The 18,427-nt window shown below is 43.1% G+C and overlaps 1 protein-coding gene across 3 annotated transcripts in view; it reads left to right on the top strand.

Annotated features, from left to right (window-relative positions):
• DENND5B (DENN domain containing 5B) overlaps nucleotides 1–18,427 on the top strand; it is a 121,010-nt gene that overhangs the window by 81,599 nt on the left and 20,984 nt on the right. For 2 of the 3 annotated variants that reach the window (XM_050894823.1, XM_050894815.1), the window contains 4 exons: nucleotides 10,348–10,441; nucleotides 13,840–13,971; nucleotides 14,819–14,971; nucleotides 15,485–15,563. In XM_050894823.1, coding sequence (XP_050750780.1) covers nucleotides 10,348–10,441; nucleotides 13,840–13,971; nucleotides 14,819–14,971; nucleotides 15,485–15,563 — 458 coding nt within the window. Of the gene's footprint in view, nucleotides 1–10,347; nucleotides 10,442–11,454; nucleotides 11,566–13,839; nucleotides 13,972–14,818; nucleotides 14,972–15,484; nucleotides 15,564–18,427 lie in introns of all 3 variants that reach the window. The other variant, XM_050894806.1, reaches the window with a different exon arrangement.

Raw genomic sequence — 18,427 nt, 5'->3', positions numbered from 1 at the left:
AGCTGCTGTATGAGGTGCCCACTCAATTCTATTTATACACCTTTTGTGCACCCCAGTGCTAGCTAATCCCTTTTTAATAACTTACTAGGAATAAGACTTGCAAATGATAAAATAAGATATCCTTAAACACTGAATGTTTTAAAGAATTGCAATTCTTTAAAAGAAATAATAATAAAAAAAAAGCCAACCAAAACAAGGAATGCATGTTTCAAAGTTCCTTTGTTTGCAGTCTTCTTGCAAACCGAGACAGAAGTTTACGGGTAATGCTCCCTTGAGGAATGGAGGATTTCTTCATCTTGTGGGATGCTGTGTTTAGCAGTCTGCCTCTTATCCTTATGGTGGGTTTCAGTTTTACAGTGTCAGCAATAGTATGAGCGTGCCCAGCCTGCTCCAAGTTGCTTATATCTTTTGGCTCTATTGCAGAATCTTAGTGAATCTATGAATAAGCATCAATTAAAAATAGTTTTCCTTATGCTTTTTGAGATGCTTCTGTTAGATTGGTACCTATTCTAAAATGTGACTGTAACTCCTTGAGTGATAATTTTGATTTAGATCACTGGTTTTGGTCTTCAAATTGCAGCACGTTTTAGAATTTGTAAGTACCAAAATCCCATTACTTACCACAAAGCGGTGTCAAAGTGACAAATGTTTGGAATTCCTCCAGTTGTATATTGCCAAAAAGGTTTGTAATTGGAAAATCTCAAGACCATCTGTTTATATCTTTCTGCTTCCTGGCTTTTTATGTGAGCAGCTGAGAGGACCCTCTCTCTCTCATTTAAGACATGTAATTCTGCTGAATTTACACCCACGTATAAAACAGATAGCCTTTTCATGCTCTCTGCAAATACAGCATAATTCTTTTGACCACAAAATCAATTGAAGTATAACCTTCCATTAATTTGAATTCCCCGGTGTATGCTTCTTGGAGATATGTTATACATGCATACGGGACTGGGCCTTTGTGTATGGGAATGGGGGAAGAGAACATTTCAGCTACATTCCCAGGCACTTCAGATGTAGCTATTGTGTGTGTGCATAAAGTTAATGCAAAGGATATTGCTATGTAGATGAGAATTATTTTTGCAGACTTCAGTTCTACATAGCAAATTTTGTCCTGAATGTTGTAAGGAAGTGTATTTGCCAGGGGGGGCGGGAAATCATTACCATGTTCCAGTCAATTGTTGCTGGACAGTAGCAAATAAACCAATTCAAAGCTGTTTTAATGAAAACCTGTCCTCACTGGCCAGCAATCAGATAAACTAACAAATATATAACTAGAGCTCATGATGTTATCTAGCTATTCCTTTTCTGTAACCAGGTGGAGCACTGAAGTTGCTGTACTCTGTCAGTTACTGGGCTGTTATATGTATAATATATTATATCTAAATCAGAAACATAATGCAAAGAACAAACACTTTTAGTTTTAGTTCTAGATCCTATATGTGATCCCAGAAAACCACGTTGCCTAGACAGGCAGAAATTGCGTTTGGGAGAGGAGGTGTCTGGCTCTTGCTTGCTGGGCATGGAGAGCAGGGCTTGGCGACAGAGAGAGGGTTGACAGTCATATTGGATCACTTCCACCTAAACACAGCTGGAAACAAATGTTGATCACATAACCATGTGTAAGTGTAAAAACACCAAAGTCTGTCATGCAAGTGAAGTCTAATGATGTTTCATCTGTCGGCCCGCGGCCATGCTCAGCGGCATGCTTTGCCCCACTTCTGTCACTCTGCTGCCTCCTCCCGCTTCCCCTCAGGATGTCCTTTAAAAGACTGGATGAGGGGGTGAACCTGTGCTCCTCTGGCCCCAGCCAGCGCCACACTGCTTGCTGCTTTCTCTCACCTGCTTGGTCATTTGTGGGTCAGGAGAGCAACTCCTCTTACATTTGCTCCTGTTCCTACCAGCATTCAGACTGGAGATGCATGCTTGGTGTCATTAGGGCTGGCCTTCACCTCTTCCCCTGTGGTGGTCAGGAAATGTTGACTTGCTCAGCTAAGCAAGAACTTCACTGAAAAGAACTCCAAACTTCACTTTACTGAAAAGAAATGAAAAGTTTTAAAACAAGCAAATAATAAAAAACAAAAAAACCCCGAAACACAAAAAAACCCAAACAAACAAAAAACCCCACCCCAAACCCCCACCTCCATAAAAGTGGAGAATAGGCTCCCAGGTATATGTTTTCCCTAATCCTCTTTTTGAACAAAACCACCAGAACATGGAAAGACATTAACTGCAGAATATGCACATCTAAATTTAAGCAAAATATGATAACTGTTGTATCCAAACTATTTCTATAAATTAAAAGAAATATTATTTTTCTGTAAAGAAAATAGCAATTCATCCCAGCTAACACCAATTAAAAAAAAAAAAAAAAAATAGCCCCACCCAGTTCTCTCCTCTTTCCCATCAGGCAGCAACGTCCCACTTGAGGGACTCCCTCTGCACTCATCGCCTTCAATACATCCCCCACGTCATGGGAAAAGCCTTCTGAATCTACAGACAGACGCTGCAGCTTCCTCTGGGTTCAAAAGTGGCCCATCCACACTGCTCTAACCTTGTAAAACAGTGCCTTCTGCAGAAGTCCTCCTAGAAAGCGTCCCAGGAGAAACAGGCTGCAGTCCCTTAGGCAGTTTGCCTATTTATCTGGAAATGAGCAGCAGTTTCCAGAGTCCTCCCTTCCTTTTTCAAACCCCAGCACCACATTGTGGTTTCTACATGTTCCCCTCTTCCTTCCCTGCATGCATTTTCTGGCAGGCTTTTAAAATTGTAGCTGGGACTCCACTGGCTGATGCATTTGCAATGATTCAGGAGAGGAATTTGAATGACAAAAAGCAAGCTACATAAACACTTCATGGTTTTTGATTAGCTAATTGTTAAATTAGGGTGAATATGCTTACAGTGCAAAATTAAAACAATGAAACAAGCTGTGTTTTCAATCTAATTGATTACCTTGTAACTTAATTTGTACTAAGAAGCTTGATAAATGAGATTAAATATTGCAGAGGAAAACATTGATTGCACACCAAGCATGGGAATATATTTGCATTCTGGCAATTTGTAGTGAATGCCTGCAAAGAACAACTGAACTGATATTTTTTTTTTTCTTAATTTCTTTTGGTTTTCAAAGGAAGGTTTTGCTTTGTTACACATTTACAAAATGGCTAAAATTATCCTTTTTTGCCTTTCTCTTTGTTTAGCCCTGTTTTTCCCACTTGCTTTATCTGAGCCCCGCTTTCCTCCTTGCTTCCTTCCCTGACCAGCCTGTTTCCTCTTTCCTGCCCTGGCCACTTTTCTCTCCCGAGCCCTCTCACTTGTATCCCGGGCTTCCTGTGAGCTTCGTGCTTTTGTCTGTCCTCTGTGTCCTACCTGACCTGCAGCGATCCCCAAAGGAGCACACAGTCCAAGTCTTCAAGCACAGATCCCGCTATACTTGGCCTCCTAACCTCAGGCTTTAGCTAAGTGATGTGTTGCTCTTACCCATGAAGCAGATTTCAAAAGTGTTTGTTTGCTTTCTCCAGGCATTTGTTCCTGTGCTGTGTTTTGCTGACCTCACCACTGTGTCAGTATTTATTTGTAAAAATCATGCATTAGGAGTGTATAAAATGGGTTCATTTTTGTGCTCCAGTTTATGGCACGACTTGTGTGGGCACTGTCCTGTGGCCTCCGTCACCGGCCTCCCCCTTCAAGTTGTGAGCTGCCCAGGGTTTATCTGCATGGTGCTCTGGTTCTCCTTATTTTTAAATAGGACTACTGTTTGCTTATTCACTAACATTTAACATCAGTTAATGTTTTTAAAGAAAATATGATATATATAATGCAAAGTGGCTGCTGAATCTCTATATGATAGAATTCATTCTGGTTTTAACTCAATTATTTTTTGTATGGGAAATGGTCTGTCTCTTGTACTGAGTGCTTCATATTATATGGGCTTTTTCTACCTCCCTGTCTGTTGGATGCTGTTTTAAGGCTGGCTGTCTTCAATTAAGCTTTTTTTTTTTTTTAATCAAGCCGAACAATTGCATTTTCAAGTAGTATAGAGTAGCATCTCTGCAGTGAATCTAAATGAGCGAGAAATGAGTCAGCAATGAGCCATCCACACACAATGCTGATGTTACTTAAACTTTGCGAGTAGTAAAAGCTCACCTTTTATGTATGAAAATCTGAAACAAGCAGTTACTATACATTAGGTAACCTAATATAGCAAACCACTGACAGGTGCAATGCAAATACTAACCACTTGTGTTCAAATACATTCATTTTCAAGAATAAAGTGTGACTGACAATCTGTGCTTAAAAATGGTTTCTGAAATAGGAACTATGTGCTATGGGGGCTTGGAACCTGATGGGCGAGTCTCCTGAGTACTGATCCTCTGCTCAACTGGTGCAAGGTGGTAAAAGGGCAATTAACTTCTTTCAGTTAATATATCATTTTAAAATAGCTGTGCAGAATTAAAGTTCACAGGGAAAAATGTGTGTCGAATCCTTGCATCCTCTATTCTATTTACTCTCCCCTGAACAGTGTTACTGTCTCAAGGGAGTCTGCAAATTAAATACCACTTAGGACAGTGGTTCGTCAGGGCTTAAGGGATGATGCTGGCAAATTGCTACCGCTGTCCCTTGCAGAGGATGGCGGTTGTGGGTACCACCCTTTTAAATCACTTCTTTTCATATAATCTGATGAGACAGCCTGTCAGTGCAAGACCACTCTCTGCAAGGCATTTTGCTCATTTTTGTCCACCCGATCAGCAGTTTAAAAGCTTTCCTGTTTAGCGCTACAGCAGAGATGGAAAAGGTGCATTAGTCTCTATTTGAGCCTTTATCCTTGTGGTTTAACCCCAGCCGGCAACTAAGCACCACGCAGCCGCTTGCTCACTCCCCTCCCCCCATGGGATGGGGGAGAGAATCAGAAGAGTAAAAGTGAAAAAACTCGTGGGTTGAGATAAAGACAGTTTAATAGGCAAAGCAAAAGCCACACACACAAGCAAAGCAAAACAAGGAATTAATTCACCACTTCCCATCGGCAGGCAGGTATTCAGCCATCTCCAGGAAAGCAGGGCTCCATCACGCGTAACCGTTACTTGGGAAGGCAAATGCCATCACTCCAAACGTTGCCCCCTTCCTTCTTCTTCCCCCAGCTTTATATGCTGAGCATGATGTCCTATGGTATGGAATATCCCTTTGGTCAGCTGGGGTCAGCTGTCCCGGCTGTGTCCCCTCCCAACTTCTTGTGCACCCCCAGCCTCCTCGCTGGTGGGGTGGTGTGAGAAGCAGAAAAGGCCTTGACTCTGTGTAAGCACTGCTCAGCAATAATGAAAACATCCCTGTGTTATCAACATTATTCTCATCCTAAATCCAAAACACAGTACTATATCAGCTACTAGGAAGAAAATTAACTCTATCCCAGCCGAAACCAGCACAATCCTCCTTACCATGGAGCAGTGTGTGTAGAGCAGATTCACAGTGCAGAATCCCTCCCCTGTCAGCCCATCCATGATCGGTTGGAGCTTGGTTTCAACCTTACTCTTAATTTGTTCAGTTCAATGTGTCTTTGACTTGGAATCTCTGTGTAGTCCCATGCAAACTACTTCTGAACCCAAGCAGATTACATGTGCAGTCTGTGTGTATTTAATGCGTGCAGGCTGCATGCATGCTTTAGGAGGATTTAGTGGAGGGTGTAGCAGAGCTATATGCTAATTTATGAATACAGAAATGCAGTCAGATAACTACTTTGATGGAAGTATATAGGTAAAAGAGGTATTGTCATCATTTGAAGACCTAAATAGCAGTCTGCCTCAGGAGATGGTCTATATGAGGAGATTTATGTTCTGTCCTACAGACGAGTGCATTTGTCTCCTTCCTTCTCTCTGTTATCACTGTAAATAGATTGTAAATTACAATACTGATTTTCATGGCAATGGCAATATTGGTTAAATCCGTCTGTGAATGAAGTTCTCTAGCAGCATGTTGCATATATTGCAGTATATATCCTGCCTGTTACACCCACGTCTGGTTTGGGTAGACATCATGTCTTCATTTCTCCATGGAGCTTTAAAAAGGAGGGTGGGGGGGAAAGGTAGAGGGACAGAGATATGTACACATGGTTGCAGTACAGCATGACCAGTCCGTGGTGTGAGGCTGCTGTTTTGCTAGATTGGTTTCTGACAGTTCAGCTTTGATGCTGACTACCTTATCATTTTTATTACAGAAATTAAGCATCACAGGTTAAGTATCATCTTTTCTAAGTGTCATATTTACATTTCCTCCAACCTCTGCAAACCTATTCCTATGCTTTTTGGGTCTAATTCAATATTGAACAGCACTGACTTCACTGTCTTCATGTTAAAAGGGTCTTAGTTGGAGGTGCCTTCATTTCATTTCTCTCTATTGAACAGAGCACAGTCTTCCCTGGTCCCTCCTCTGAAATATCACTGCTTTTTCTCAGTCCCTGGAGGTGAAGAGCGTTCATCTTTGGACATGGGAGTCAGATACGGGCAGACTACTGGAACGAGCCTTTTCTCCTTTCTCCATGTAGGCAGCTTGTCCCTGGGCTCTCCACAACACAGCGCCCGAGCTGCGGCTGCTTCGTCCCCAGAGACTTGGTGCTTGTAGCAATGCCTCCACTGTGAGGAATAAATGAAACATGCCAGTTGTCCATGCTCATGGCTCTACAGGCAAAAAAGAAAGGGGACAGGGAGTTTTTTGGGTCAGGGAGTACTCAGGCAGCATCTAGGCTGGGCAACAGTGCTGTGTGCGCTCCCAGGTGCCAGGCAGCTCGGGGCTCATCCCCCAAGGCAGGGACCAGCCAGGAGGGCTTCGTCTCCTCTGGCATCTGCTCCACAGGGACATGGGCAGTAGTGGTTTAGCTGAAAAGCCCAAGACTAAGGGCTGACAACAAGCAGGCGTTTGCCCGTGTGCGTACAGCTTTCCTCGCTGCTTCAGCAGCGCCAGGACTGAGGTGTGAATAAGGCAGCAGCTGACGGCAGGGCCAGGAGAGGCACCCGCATGGGATTTCAGCAACCCAAAGGAGGTGATGTGGCCACTGAGGAGGGCTTTTACCCCCCTTAAAATCACTTCAAGTGACCAAAGGGAGAGGAGGAGTAATTTAAAATGCAATCTCTGCTGATGAGAGGGGAGGGAATGGTTATTGTAATATTGAAGCTTTATTTTGAGAAAATTCTATCTGGCCCAGTAAAGAACAGGCTTTAAAAGATTTAGCTGCTTAATCCTGCTTATCTGCTGTTAGGTCTTCACGAAATCTCCCGGAGAGATTCAGAGCGGCATCCGAATGCACAGACCTCACCCAGCACCCCAGCAGGTCCTCTTCCTCAGCTTAGAGGTTGGGAAAGAGGGAGCACGCAGCTCCCTGCATGTGTAATTGCTCCAGCTAATGAGCAGCAGTCTTTTTTTCATAAACGCCCAATGATCTTTATGTTTGTATGCTTAAAATGTTCAAATAGTTCTGATTAATAATCTGGAGAGTGGTCTGTGCCGTCTCCCAGATAGACTCCAGGGCTGGAATTAACTGAAAATGCTTTAATGATGGTGTATTACTTGTAATTATTCTGTGGTTTTCATTCTGCTTTCACCTTCGGAGAGACGTGCTCCCTCAAAGGACGTTTCTAGCAATTCTTACATCTTCCAGTAACTGCAGAAATGCAGGTGGAGAGGGATCCAAGCTTTGTCTAGAGTTCAGAAAATACCGTATAAATTGGAGCAGAAAAATATGATATGGGTAATATTTGATCTATAACTTAACTTTCAAATGTATTATTGGCATTCTATCGTGTGAAATGTAGGCGTGGTACTAACTTGCAATAAATGGAAGGTCTCCAGAGCCAGGTAGCTAAAGTCACTTTTTCATCTGCTATCCTCTATTTGAGGGGGTGTTTTTTCTGCTGCATTTCTACTTGTTGAGATTATTAAAATGTAGGGTTTTATTTCCTCCCCTCTCAGTCATCTAATGAGGCGTTGGGTGTTGCTTCTGGGGAAAAAAAAAAAAAAGTGGTGACTTATTAAACTCATGGGCTGTATATTTTTAAGACTTCTGAGGAGGTGCAAAGACACTTATGTCAGTAATATATTCCTCTGAGAAGGTATCAGCGTTTGCTGTGCAGACACCTATTGGGCTGTTTTGTTTAGTTACCAGAGACTTGAGGCTACATTGCTTTAAAAATAAATTTCTTGTCATATGGGGTGGTGAGGTGCTGAAACGTAATTACATGCAGACCCAGATGTTTATTTCTTCCTTTGTACTTGTTTTCTTGATGTTATTTGGGAGGTAGGAAGGGACTTCGATTTGACTATAAAAACTATAGTTCCTGTGACTTTTTTTCCTTTTTATCTGTGTGGTTAGCCAAAATTTGGTCTTCGGTTGACCCACTGGAGGAATTGGTGGAGATAGTTAGTTAGGTACATGTATGCAAAGTCCTTCTCTCTGGAAACAGGAGTGTTTGGTTACCAAGGGTCACATCCCTGCACTTCTCTTGGGTCAGGTTCCTTTCCCTGTGCATCCCCAACGGCTTGCTGGACATGTCAGGACCCAAGTCCAGCTCTGTGCAAGGGTTTCCTCCTCCAGGCATGCATCTGCCTACATGTCGCCAGCTGAAACTCCTTGCCCAAATAGCTCAGATCCCAGATCCTATTTGTATATGCTCCTGTTTGGGGTGCACACAGAAATAGATGGGCTTGGGATCTGGAGACTGCTATCCTCGCCAATGCCACCTGTGTGGAGAGGCTCCCCAAGCACACACTTCTGTCTTTGATGTGGACATCTCTAGGTTTCCCTCTGTATAGATCTATCGAAGGCAGAAAACCCAAATCCCCAGGGGCTCTGCCTGTTGATCACAGCTCCTGTAGAAAAGCCATGTCAGAGCAGTTGTTCTGGTGTGGTGCCCAGCATGGACACTTCAGTCTGGAGCAGAGGGGCCAGGATGGAAACAGGTTTTGAAGGGTCCCTTTGACTCAAGTACTGAGTGTGGGGTGTTGTTTTCTTGGTGGGTTTTTTCTTTTTCTTTCTTTTTTTTCTTCTAGATTTAGGTTATCCCTTCAAATTCTTCCAGGTAGTTTCCTCCCATAGGTAGAGCCTTATTCATACATCCTGCCAGGCACTGGAGCTGGAGCGCTGCCCTGGGCAGGCTTTGTGTTCTGCTTCATCTTGGTTTTGCTCTAACTTCTGAGTGCAGGAGAGATGCAGAACAGCTGACTTCATGAAGCGACTGAAAGGTTATACACTTAAAGGCTTTTTTTTTTTACTGCATTTGAGAGATAATTTTAATAAACACAACCACAGTAATTAAGTAATATCATTCTGAAGATACAGCCTTCATGTGTATACTTATTTTTAATGCTTCATAGGTTGCTTTATACAGTGTTATTTCAGCTTTCTTTTATAAATAATGTATTAACTTCTTTATTCTCTGCACCAGTTGAGCATTTTTGTTTTCAAGGATTTGACAGAAGGCTATGGTATTATTAGAAACCCTACAATCAGACTAGAAATTCCTTGGGACAGAATTATCTCATTTTGTGTTTTGTTGTAGTATCTGGCATAAAGGAGTTTGGACACTTGGGAGCTTTAAGGTTGCTCAGTTTCAAACCTGGATACCCAGTGGCTGCTTTCAGGCAACAGCTTCAGATGAGGAAAAAATTCAACTGGACATATATGAACATGTAGAAAAAATACAGGCTTTCTGTGGTATTTAGAAACCCGATGCAAAAAAAGATATGGTGAAGACAGCAACATGATTAATCCCAGGAATGTCAATGTTGTTTATAGCCTTTAGACATAGGTGCACCCAATATCACAGTAGTTACTATCGCAGTGAGAAGTTTCTCTGAAATAATTCCTGGAAGTACCACAGAAAGTGGAGAAAGGAGAAGTACTACCTCTCACAAAAGAGGAAAATCTTAGAAGTTGCTACTCAAAATACATCATTGTATTTTGTTTGTTCCTACAGACACCATTTTTATCAAACTTCAGCAAATGCAGCAAACAACGGTGGTGTTGGGTAACTAAGTGCAACGATTTACCTAGTGGTGCCATCAATGTTGTGGCATGACCTGCATTTCAGGTAACACAGGAGCTCTCACTGAAGACCCTGGCAGGCAGCGGGCACGTTTCCATCAGGGCTTTTGTCCCTTGGGAGCGCACTGGCCTGTCACCTGCCAGGCGGTTTCCCACAGGAAGGTCAGGCGCCAGCTTGCACCCGCATCTACTGCAAGGTCCAAGTTTGTGCTTTCGCTTCTCCTGCTGCAGACCCGTCGGATGTCCTCTGGCTCCTGACCCAGGCCTTCCCTCCTGATTTTTTTCCACTCACGTGTGTCTTCTCTCTCTCTCTGACTTCCCAGCCGCTGGGCCAGTCGCAGTGCCACTGCGCAGCGGAGGAAAGACCGCCTGCGGCAGCACTCGGAGCACATCGGGCTGGACAATGATTTGAGGGAGGTAGGTGGCATCATCTGCGGGTGGCACGAGCTTGTGATCCAGGAGGTGAGGTTTAGACAAACGACATGTTATTACTTCAGGCAGTTTTGTGGCTACTGTAAGGTTTGTGTGGGTCTCTGTAGCCATTTAGATGCTGCTTGTCACAAATGCTTGTATACGTTGTACAACTTCAAAGCATATAACATAAATAAAATGCTTTTATTATTTTGGAATAAGACAGTCCCTTTGCCATCAGGAAAACGGCTTGTTTGCTGATTTAGACCCTGGTCATGTTACTGCATGCAGAGAGCAGAGCCCTGGCGCCTGCCTGGGTGCAGCTGCCGAGCTCTGGCCAGGGTGAAGGTCTCTGGAAAAATCAAGTCCTTGAATAAATGTCAGCACTGTAGAGGAGACCGAGGCAGGGCTCTTTCTTTTTTTTAAAGGAATTTTTTTTTCTCTCTCTTACGTAGATTCCTGACATGAGTAAGCTTATTTGAAAGGTTAAGGCTTTGGGGCCTTTTTATGCCTAAAGCTTGGAAACTCCCATGCATCTTGTAAATGTCAGTTACATACATGCATTTCTTTCCCATCTTTTCAGTTTCTCGTCCTTCATTAAATGTTTTCTGCCATACTTTTCCATTGATGTCTATGTCCTTCTTTTGTATGTCACTAGCAAAAATAAAACACTCATGCTGTTTTGTGGTAAATCTTGCTGAATAGTGTTGGCTGATGTTGGCATTTGCCCTCTGGAAGAACCCGAATGGATGCGCGGACTCTTGAACCGCAGCTTCGAATGATGTTTCCTGGAAACACAGCAAAACAGCACTTGTACATGTTTGTTGCTATTTTTGCTAACATGGCTTTGCAAGTATATTTTAAACGTTGCCTCGTGTGTTTATCTCAGCAGAGCCTTTTCGATACTTTGTCATGTATTTACTTTCTTCTTTTTTTGGCTGTGGATCATATGCATGCTTCTTTTGCTTTGTCTCTTTCTTTCTGGCTATTCTGCCATTGGGGCATCTGCCTCCTCTTAGCCATCGGAGGAGCTTTTGCTTCGTCAGAACTCAATGGCCTTCTGGGAGTGGGATCAGGGACCACCCCCTCCTGCACGGCCTCCTAAAAAATCCTTCTCTGAATGCTGCCTGGTATGTTTTAGTTTTTCTTGTTGAAAGCTGCTTTTGAGATGTGGTTAGCGTGAGGAACTGCTGTATTCACTGCGTCTCAAACCTCTCCCTTTCTTGTAGAGTATAAGCACGTCCCTGTAGCGCTTGGAAGTGTGGTTATAATCGGAAAAGTAGCTGGAAATCAGCTCTAGGCTTCCATGCCAGCTCCCTGGCAAACACGACAGCTCCAAGGCTGAAAGACAAGAATTTTGTTTTGCTTCGTTTTTTCCCATGTTGCTCGCCTGGCAATTCAGCTTAGGGTGTCAAATCCAAAAAGCATTGCTTTCTGACTGCTGGATCGTTGCATTCCAGTGTGGAAGAGGGTGGTGGTGTGTGGATGCTGATGAACAGGCAAAGGGCAATCAGTTGGTTCTCTCATCCCACCCTTATTCTTCTCTTGAACTTGCAAGAATTAATATTTTTTTCTTTTTTATTTTAGTATAATAACAAGACATACAATGAATAAAGTAAGGTTATCCAAGTTTTGTACTCTTCAGAATATAACCGCACTTTGCATTTTATTTATCCCTTTACATTTAAAAAGAAATATTAGGTTTTGTAATTATATATTCCCTGTATTACTCTTTCACTGTTTTCGTTGCTAATTTTTGCACTGAGTTAGATGGAAGTCACTTGTGAGATTGCTTGCTGAACAACACGCTTTCATCATCTGTGGGTTTGGGGTTTTTTATTTCCACATGTAGTTTTTCAACTATTTTTAAGTCCTTACAGTATTGGTGAAACTGTAATTACCTAGCTGAGCACTTTTGTTGAACACAGCTTTCCATGGCAGAATCCTACATTCTTGTCTGACCTGTTGGACTGATGTTAAGTGGTTCTTGTCCAAATTTTGTATTGAAAAAATTCAGTTGTACCAGCAAAACTGTACTACCCCATTAAAAAAAAAAGGGAGCTATTTCAATTAACTTCAGTGTGTTTGGATTTTGCTTTTGCTTGTCCTGATCTACTGGAAGGTATCTCTGCCCATGGCAGGGGGGTTGGAACTAGATGATATTTAAGGTCCCTTCCAACCCAAACCATTCTATGATTCTATGAAATAAATTATTTTCTCCCCAGACAGAAAGCTCTAAGGATGCAGCAGCCGTAGTGACCTCTGAGTTCCCCAGAAAACCCAGCCAGCAGCAGCGCTAAGTCGCTGGAGGGATGTGATTCGCTCCTCTCGCGGGAAGAGCAGTCATTGTCACATACCGTCCCCCAAAGAGGCAGCATTAACTGGATAAAAACACACTATGGAAATGGAGCATTTCCACACCAGGCTATGAGCACTATGCTTCAAGACTGTTTTATTTGGCAACATTCTATTATTTTACTCTTTTTAACAAAAACTTTATGAATAATGCTTGGGCAACTTTTTGATAGGCTTCATATTCGCACACCTAAATGTGGCCAGCTTCTTAGCTTTGCTCAGCGTGTAGCCCTCTCACTGATGTTGGGGGCAGAGGACACTTTGTTGATTGGTTTGGGGTTTTTTGCTTAACAAAAAAACCAAACAGTAAAAAAAGCCCTGAACAATAAGGCAATGGAGCAGGAAGGTTCAAAAGTCTTTTATTATACCTTGGATCCTTTTGTTAAAAAGCATGCCAATTTTTGTCCATACTTCTCAATTACCACCCCACAGTAAAAACATGAATGATCCTAAATGTCAGTTTCATTTAAAATGAGCTTCACTTGTAATTAACAAGTTAATTGAGAATAAAATCAAGTCTGATTCCCCCCCCCCCCCCAAACTGTCCAGATAAAAAGTAATGGATGAAATCTTTCTCCTTCACTAGGTGTATTTCTTTTTCTTGTGATTTCTTTTCAAAGGATTTTTTCCATTCACGTATAGTCTGCAACAAATTAGACAAATGGCTTTTAATTTTTAAATTCTTTTTTTAAGTGAAAACCAAATAACAGTGGAAGGAAACTTTACTTGATATTTTTATTTTATTGCTGAATGAAGGTATTGCACTTTTATGCATTTGCTGTGGCTAACCTTGTGCTAGTGGTTAACAGCACAGTTCACTAGCTAATGTTGACTGGTTTGGTTCCATGCAGGAAAATTTTTTTGTTTTTCTGCTGTCAAAAGGGAGCATTCCACTCCTCCAGCCTGACACCTAAGCATCAGACAAATCATGGTGTTGTTCCTAGATTAACACTAGCTCATTCCTTTTCACCAGCATTTGCTTGCCTAGGATTAGGGTGAGGAGAGTCCTTCTGGCTTGTAATATCTAAAATTATTCTGTTTATTTTTAGAAATACATGCAGGAGGCGAGGAGTTTAGGAAAAAATTTAAGGCAGCCCAAACTCTCAGACCTCTCTCCAGCTGTGATTGCACAGACCAACTGGAAATTTGTGGAAGGGTTACTGAAGGAATGTCGCATGAAGGTAGGTCTTCCCCCTTCCCGCTGCCTGCTCTCCCCTTGCTTATGCTGAGCCTAAATAGCGTCTGCAGATGGTGTCCTGAAAGCCCTTCACAGCTGGAATGCCGTTGGTCTGTTGGTATACCAGGCTATTGCAGGGTGGATGTCCCTTTACTGTTATATTTTTCAACTGCTAGGAAAGAAAGGAACGTATTATCCCTCCTCTGTTTATGCAAAGTTGGTGAAACAAGTAAAAAGGGCAGGAAGGAGAATCAGCATGATCAGACATCTTAGGGAGGATTTCCTTTAATTGTTCATATGTAAATGTAGCCTAAACATAACGGGCTCGAGACCCATGGTCAAAAAAGGAAGCGTTCAGCACATGCGACTGTTGTGCATGTTGTTTGTGCAGAGCAAATGAAGTATAGCAGTTTCTAATATTGAAGAAGCTTTTATTGCCATGGAAATATAATTTCTTTGTGTCTTTGTGTCGATTGCAGCTGGTGGTATACTGTATTACCTGAGTTTTAAACTTTAATAGCTGTAACAAGAAGAAAAATAGATACTAAGACCAAAAATGTATCTAGCTCTATACTCTTGTTTTTGATACCGATTGGTAATAGATCAACAGTGTAGGAATAGGACAATAGATAAAGGGTATAGAAATAGGACAGTATGGAGTAATAGTGCAAACTTTTTTTTAATTATTCTTTTTAATTTACAATCTCTGTAAAGAGATTTGAAGTTTCTCTAGTCAGGCCATTAGCGATGGTCTCTAGATTAAGCATGTTTAAGTAAACTCATCTATAAATTCTGTCCCTTGTTGGATAACATTCTTAGAAACCTTTGGGGATTTTTTCTTTTTTTAATAGACTAAACGCATGTTGGTAGAGAAGATGGGCCATGAAGCAGTCGAGCTGGGACATGGAGAAGCCAACATTACAGGTCTGGAGGAAAATACGTTGATTGCTAGTCTCTGTGATCTGCTAGAAAGAATCTGGAGCCATGGTCTGCAGGTCAAGCAGGTTGGTAACTGGAAACTCAAGAGTTTGTGCGTACAGTACTCTAGCAAATACGGAATGCTATCTCTACCTTTTAAGCTGCTACTCAGTGGTGTCATTCCAATTAAAGTGGGAGGTATCTCTGGGCTCAGAGTCCCTGGTTCATATCTTGTGAGGGCTTGGGGAGTTTTGGGCATTTAGGAGCGGGGCTGGTTTGTTGGTTTTTGGGTTTTTTTTGAGAGGTACCTCTGGAAATTGCAGTGATGTTGTCAAATAGGTGTTTGGTTTCTTCTCTTTCAACCTTCAGAAGGGAAACCTGGGGAGAGGACAAAGAAACAAGGCGGGTGGTGTGACTGCTAGGTCAGTGAGATGGTCCTCTCCTCTTCCTGAGGTCTCATGGCCCAAGAGAGAAGGATTGATTCTCACTGCTGAACTTTTGGCCCACTGAAATGCCATCCCATTATTTTGCTGTGTTCACTGGCCTCTTTTCTTTTGCCTGATTTGTTTAAAGCTATATGCTACGTATTCAATTTTCAGGGGAAATCTGCTTTGTGGTCCCATTTACTTCAGTACCAGGAGAGAGAAGAGAAGCAAGAGCACAGTGCAGAGTCCCCAGGTGAGTACTTGGCAGTTGAATCCATGAAGGGTCCATCACAGTGAATGAACTTGGGCCTGGGAGTGTGGTGGTTTAAGCCCAGCCGGCAACAAAGCACCACGCAGCCGCTCACTCACTCCTCCCCGCCTCTGGTGGGACGGGGAGGAGAATCAGAAGAAAAAGGTAAAACCTTGTGGGTTGAGATAAGAACAGTTTAATAGGACAACACAAGGAGAGAAGAAATAATAATAACAATAATACTAATAAAAGAACATACAAAGAGAGTGAGGCACAATGCAATTGCTCACCACCCAGAACCCGATGCTCAGCCCGTTCCTGAGCCGTGATTCCTCCTCCCCCGGCCAGCTCCCCCACTTATATACTGAGCATGAGGTCAGTATGATATCAAATATCCCCTTGGCTAGTTGGGGTCAGCTATCCTGGCTGCGCCCCCTCCCAGCTTCTTGTGAAAATTAACTCGATCCTAGCCGAACCCAGGACATTATCTACCCCTTATTCTATACCATCTACGTCATGCCCAGATCCTACACTTCCCAATAATTTACCAGCACTTTTCCTGTCTTCGATATATATATACACACACACACAGAGACATAATTCACTTAGTCTGTGGGCCATCACTCTAACATGTCCATTGAGGTCATTTAATCTATGGCTTTAGGGCTCCATCTGTTGTAACAGTTTTTCAGGGCAGGAGAGATGGTGTGTGGTGTTGGAATGTTGCATGCTGCATCCGGAGCTCATGGCTGGTGTATTTGGCACAGCCCATGCCCACGGTCTGCGGGCTGAAGGTGTGAATCTTGAGGAAGTTGTTGGGCACCAGTTGCTGAAACCAGTTCAAGTTCCATCACCGCTGCACTTCGCTCAGTTTCATCAAAGTGCATCCTTCAGTGATTTGGGTGATTCTTACTGCAATACCATTGATATGGCATATAGCAACTGTAGTAGTGATGACATACAGTGGCAGGGTTATTTAGCAATTAACATCATACAATTTAATCTATTGACTATTTTCACCCAAAATCGAATCCCCTTGAGGTACACATCGGAATTCCCCGTCCTTCCGCATCACCCACCAAGTGCACCCAGGTCCTTGAGCGAAAGCAATCCTGCAGATGGGTTTGCCTTTGCCCGAGGCAGGACTAACCCAGACTGTCTTCCCTAGCATATTCTTTATGTGCACTGTGGGGACTTAATCCCCTTCTACAGTATGTGGAAGTTTTGACTGGACAGGGCCAGCTCGATTGGTAGATCCTCTAGTGTTAACTAACCAGGTGGCTTTTGCTAAATGTGTATCCCAATGTTTGAAGGTCCCACCACCCATTGCTCTCAGTATAGTTTTTAGCTGTCCATTGTATTGTTCGATTTTCCTGGAGGCTGGTGCATGATAGGGGATGTGATATATCCACTCAATGCCATGCTCTTTGGCCCAGGTGTCTGTGAGGTTGTTTCGGAAATGAGTCCTCTTGTCTGACTCAATTCTTTCTGGGGTTCCATGTCGCCATGAGATTTGCTTTTCAAGGCCCAGGATAGTGTTCCGGGCGGTGGCATGGGGCACGGGATATGTTTCCAGCCAGCCGGTGGTTGCTTCCACCATTGTAAGCACATGGCGCTTGCCTTGGCGGGTTTGTGGGAGTGTGATATAATCATTCTGCCAGGCCTCCCCATATTTATATTTCAGCCATCGTCCTCCATACCAAAGAGGCTTTAACCACTTGGCTTGCTTGATTGCAGCGCATGTTTCACATTCATGGATAACCTGTGCGATAGTGTCCATGGTCAAGTCCACCCCTCGATCACGAGCCCATCTGTATGTTGCATCTCTTCCTTGATGGCCTGAGGTGTCATGGGCCCACTGAGCTACAAATAATTCACCCTTATGTTGCTAGTCCAAATCCACCTGAGCCACTTCAATCTTAGCAGCCTGACCCACCTGCTGGTTGTTTTGATGTTGTTCAGTGGCCCAGCTCTTAGGACATGGGCATCTACATGACATACTTTTACAACCAGTTTCTCTAGCCGGGCAGCAATATCTTGCCACAATGCGGCAGCCCAGATGGGTTTGCCTCTGCGTTGCTAGTTACTCTGCTTCCATTGCTGTAACCACCCCCACAGGGCATTTGCCACCATCCATGGCCATTTTTCTCGATCAGCAATGTCTAAAGCCAGCCGGATGGCTTTCACTTCTCCAAGCTGACTCGATTCACCTTCTCCTTCAGCAGTTTCTGCAACTTGTCATAGGGGACTCCATAGCTGAACCTGGGACAGGGAAGAACAGTGCAGCCACACAAAACCCATGCAGGATTTTCAGTGTATTTGCTTGCTAATATCACATTTACATTTTGAGATGTTTCATAATCATTATGAAGATACCTTGATGTCTGGACAAAATACATTGACATCATTGGAGGCAAATGAACATACTTATTATCCCTTGTGCTGGTTTTGGATGGGGTAGAGTTAATTTTCTTCCTAGTAGCTAGTATGGGGCTGTGTTTTGGATTTGTGCTGGAAACAGTGTTGAGAATACAGGGATGTTTTCATTATTGCTGAGCAGTGCTTACACAGAGTCAAGGCCTTTTCTGCTTCTCACACCACCCCACCAGCGAGGAGGCTGGGGGTGCACAAGAAGTTCAGAGGGGACACAGCCAGGACAGCTGACCCCAACTGACCAAAGGGATATTCCATACCATAGGACATCATGCTCAGCATATAAAGCTGGGGGAAGAAGGAGGAAGGGGGGGACATTTGGAGTGATAGCTTTTGTCTTCCCAAGTAACCGTTACGCGTGATGGAGCCCTGCTTTCCTGGAGATGGCTGAACACCTGCCTGCCGATGGGAAGTGGTGAATTAATGCCTTGTTT

The sequence above is a fragment of the Gymnogyps californianus genome, chromosome 1 (assembly GCF_018139145.2).
Source record: "Gymnogyps californianus isolate 813 chromosome 1, ASM1813914v2, whole genome shotgun sequence".
Lineage (NCBI taxonomy): Eukaryota > Metazoa > Chordata > Aves > Accipitriformes > Cathartidae > Gymnogyps > Gymnogyps californianus.
This window is presented reverse-complemented; position numbering and strand designations above follow the sequence as displayed.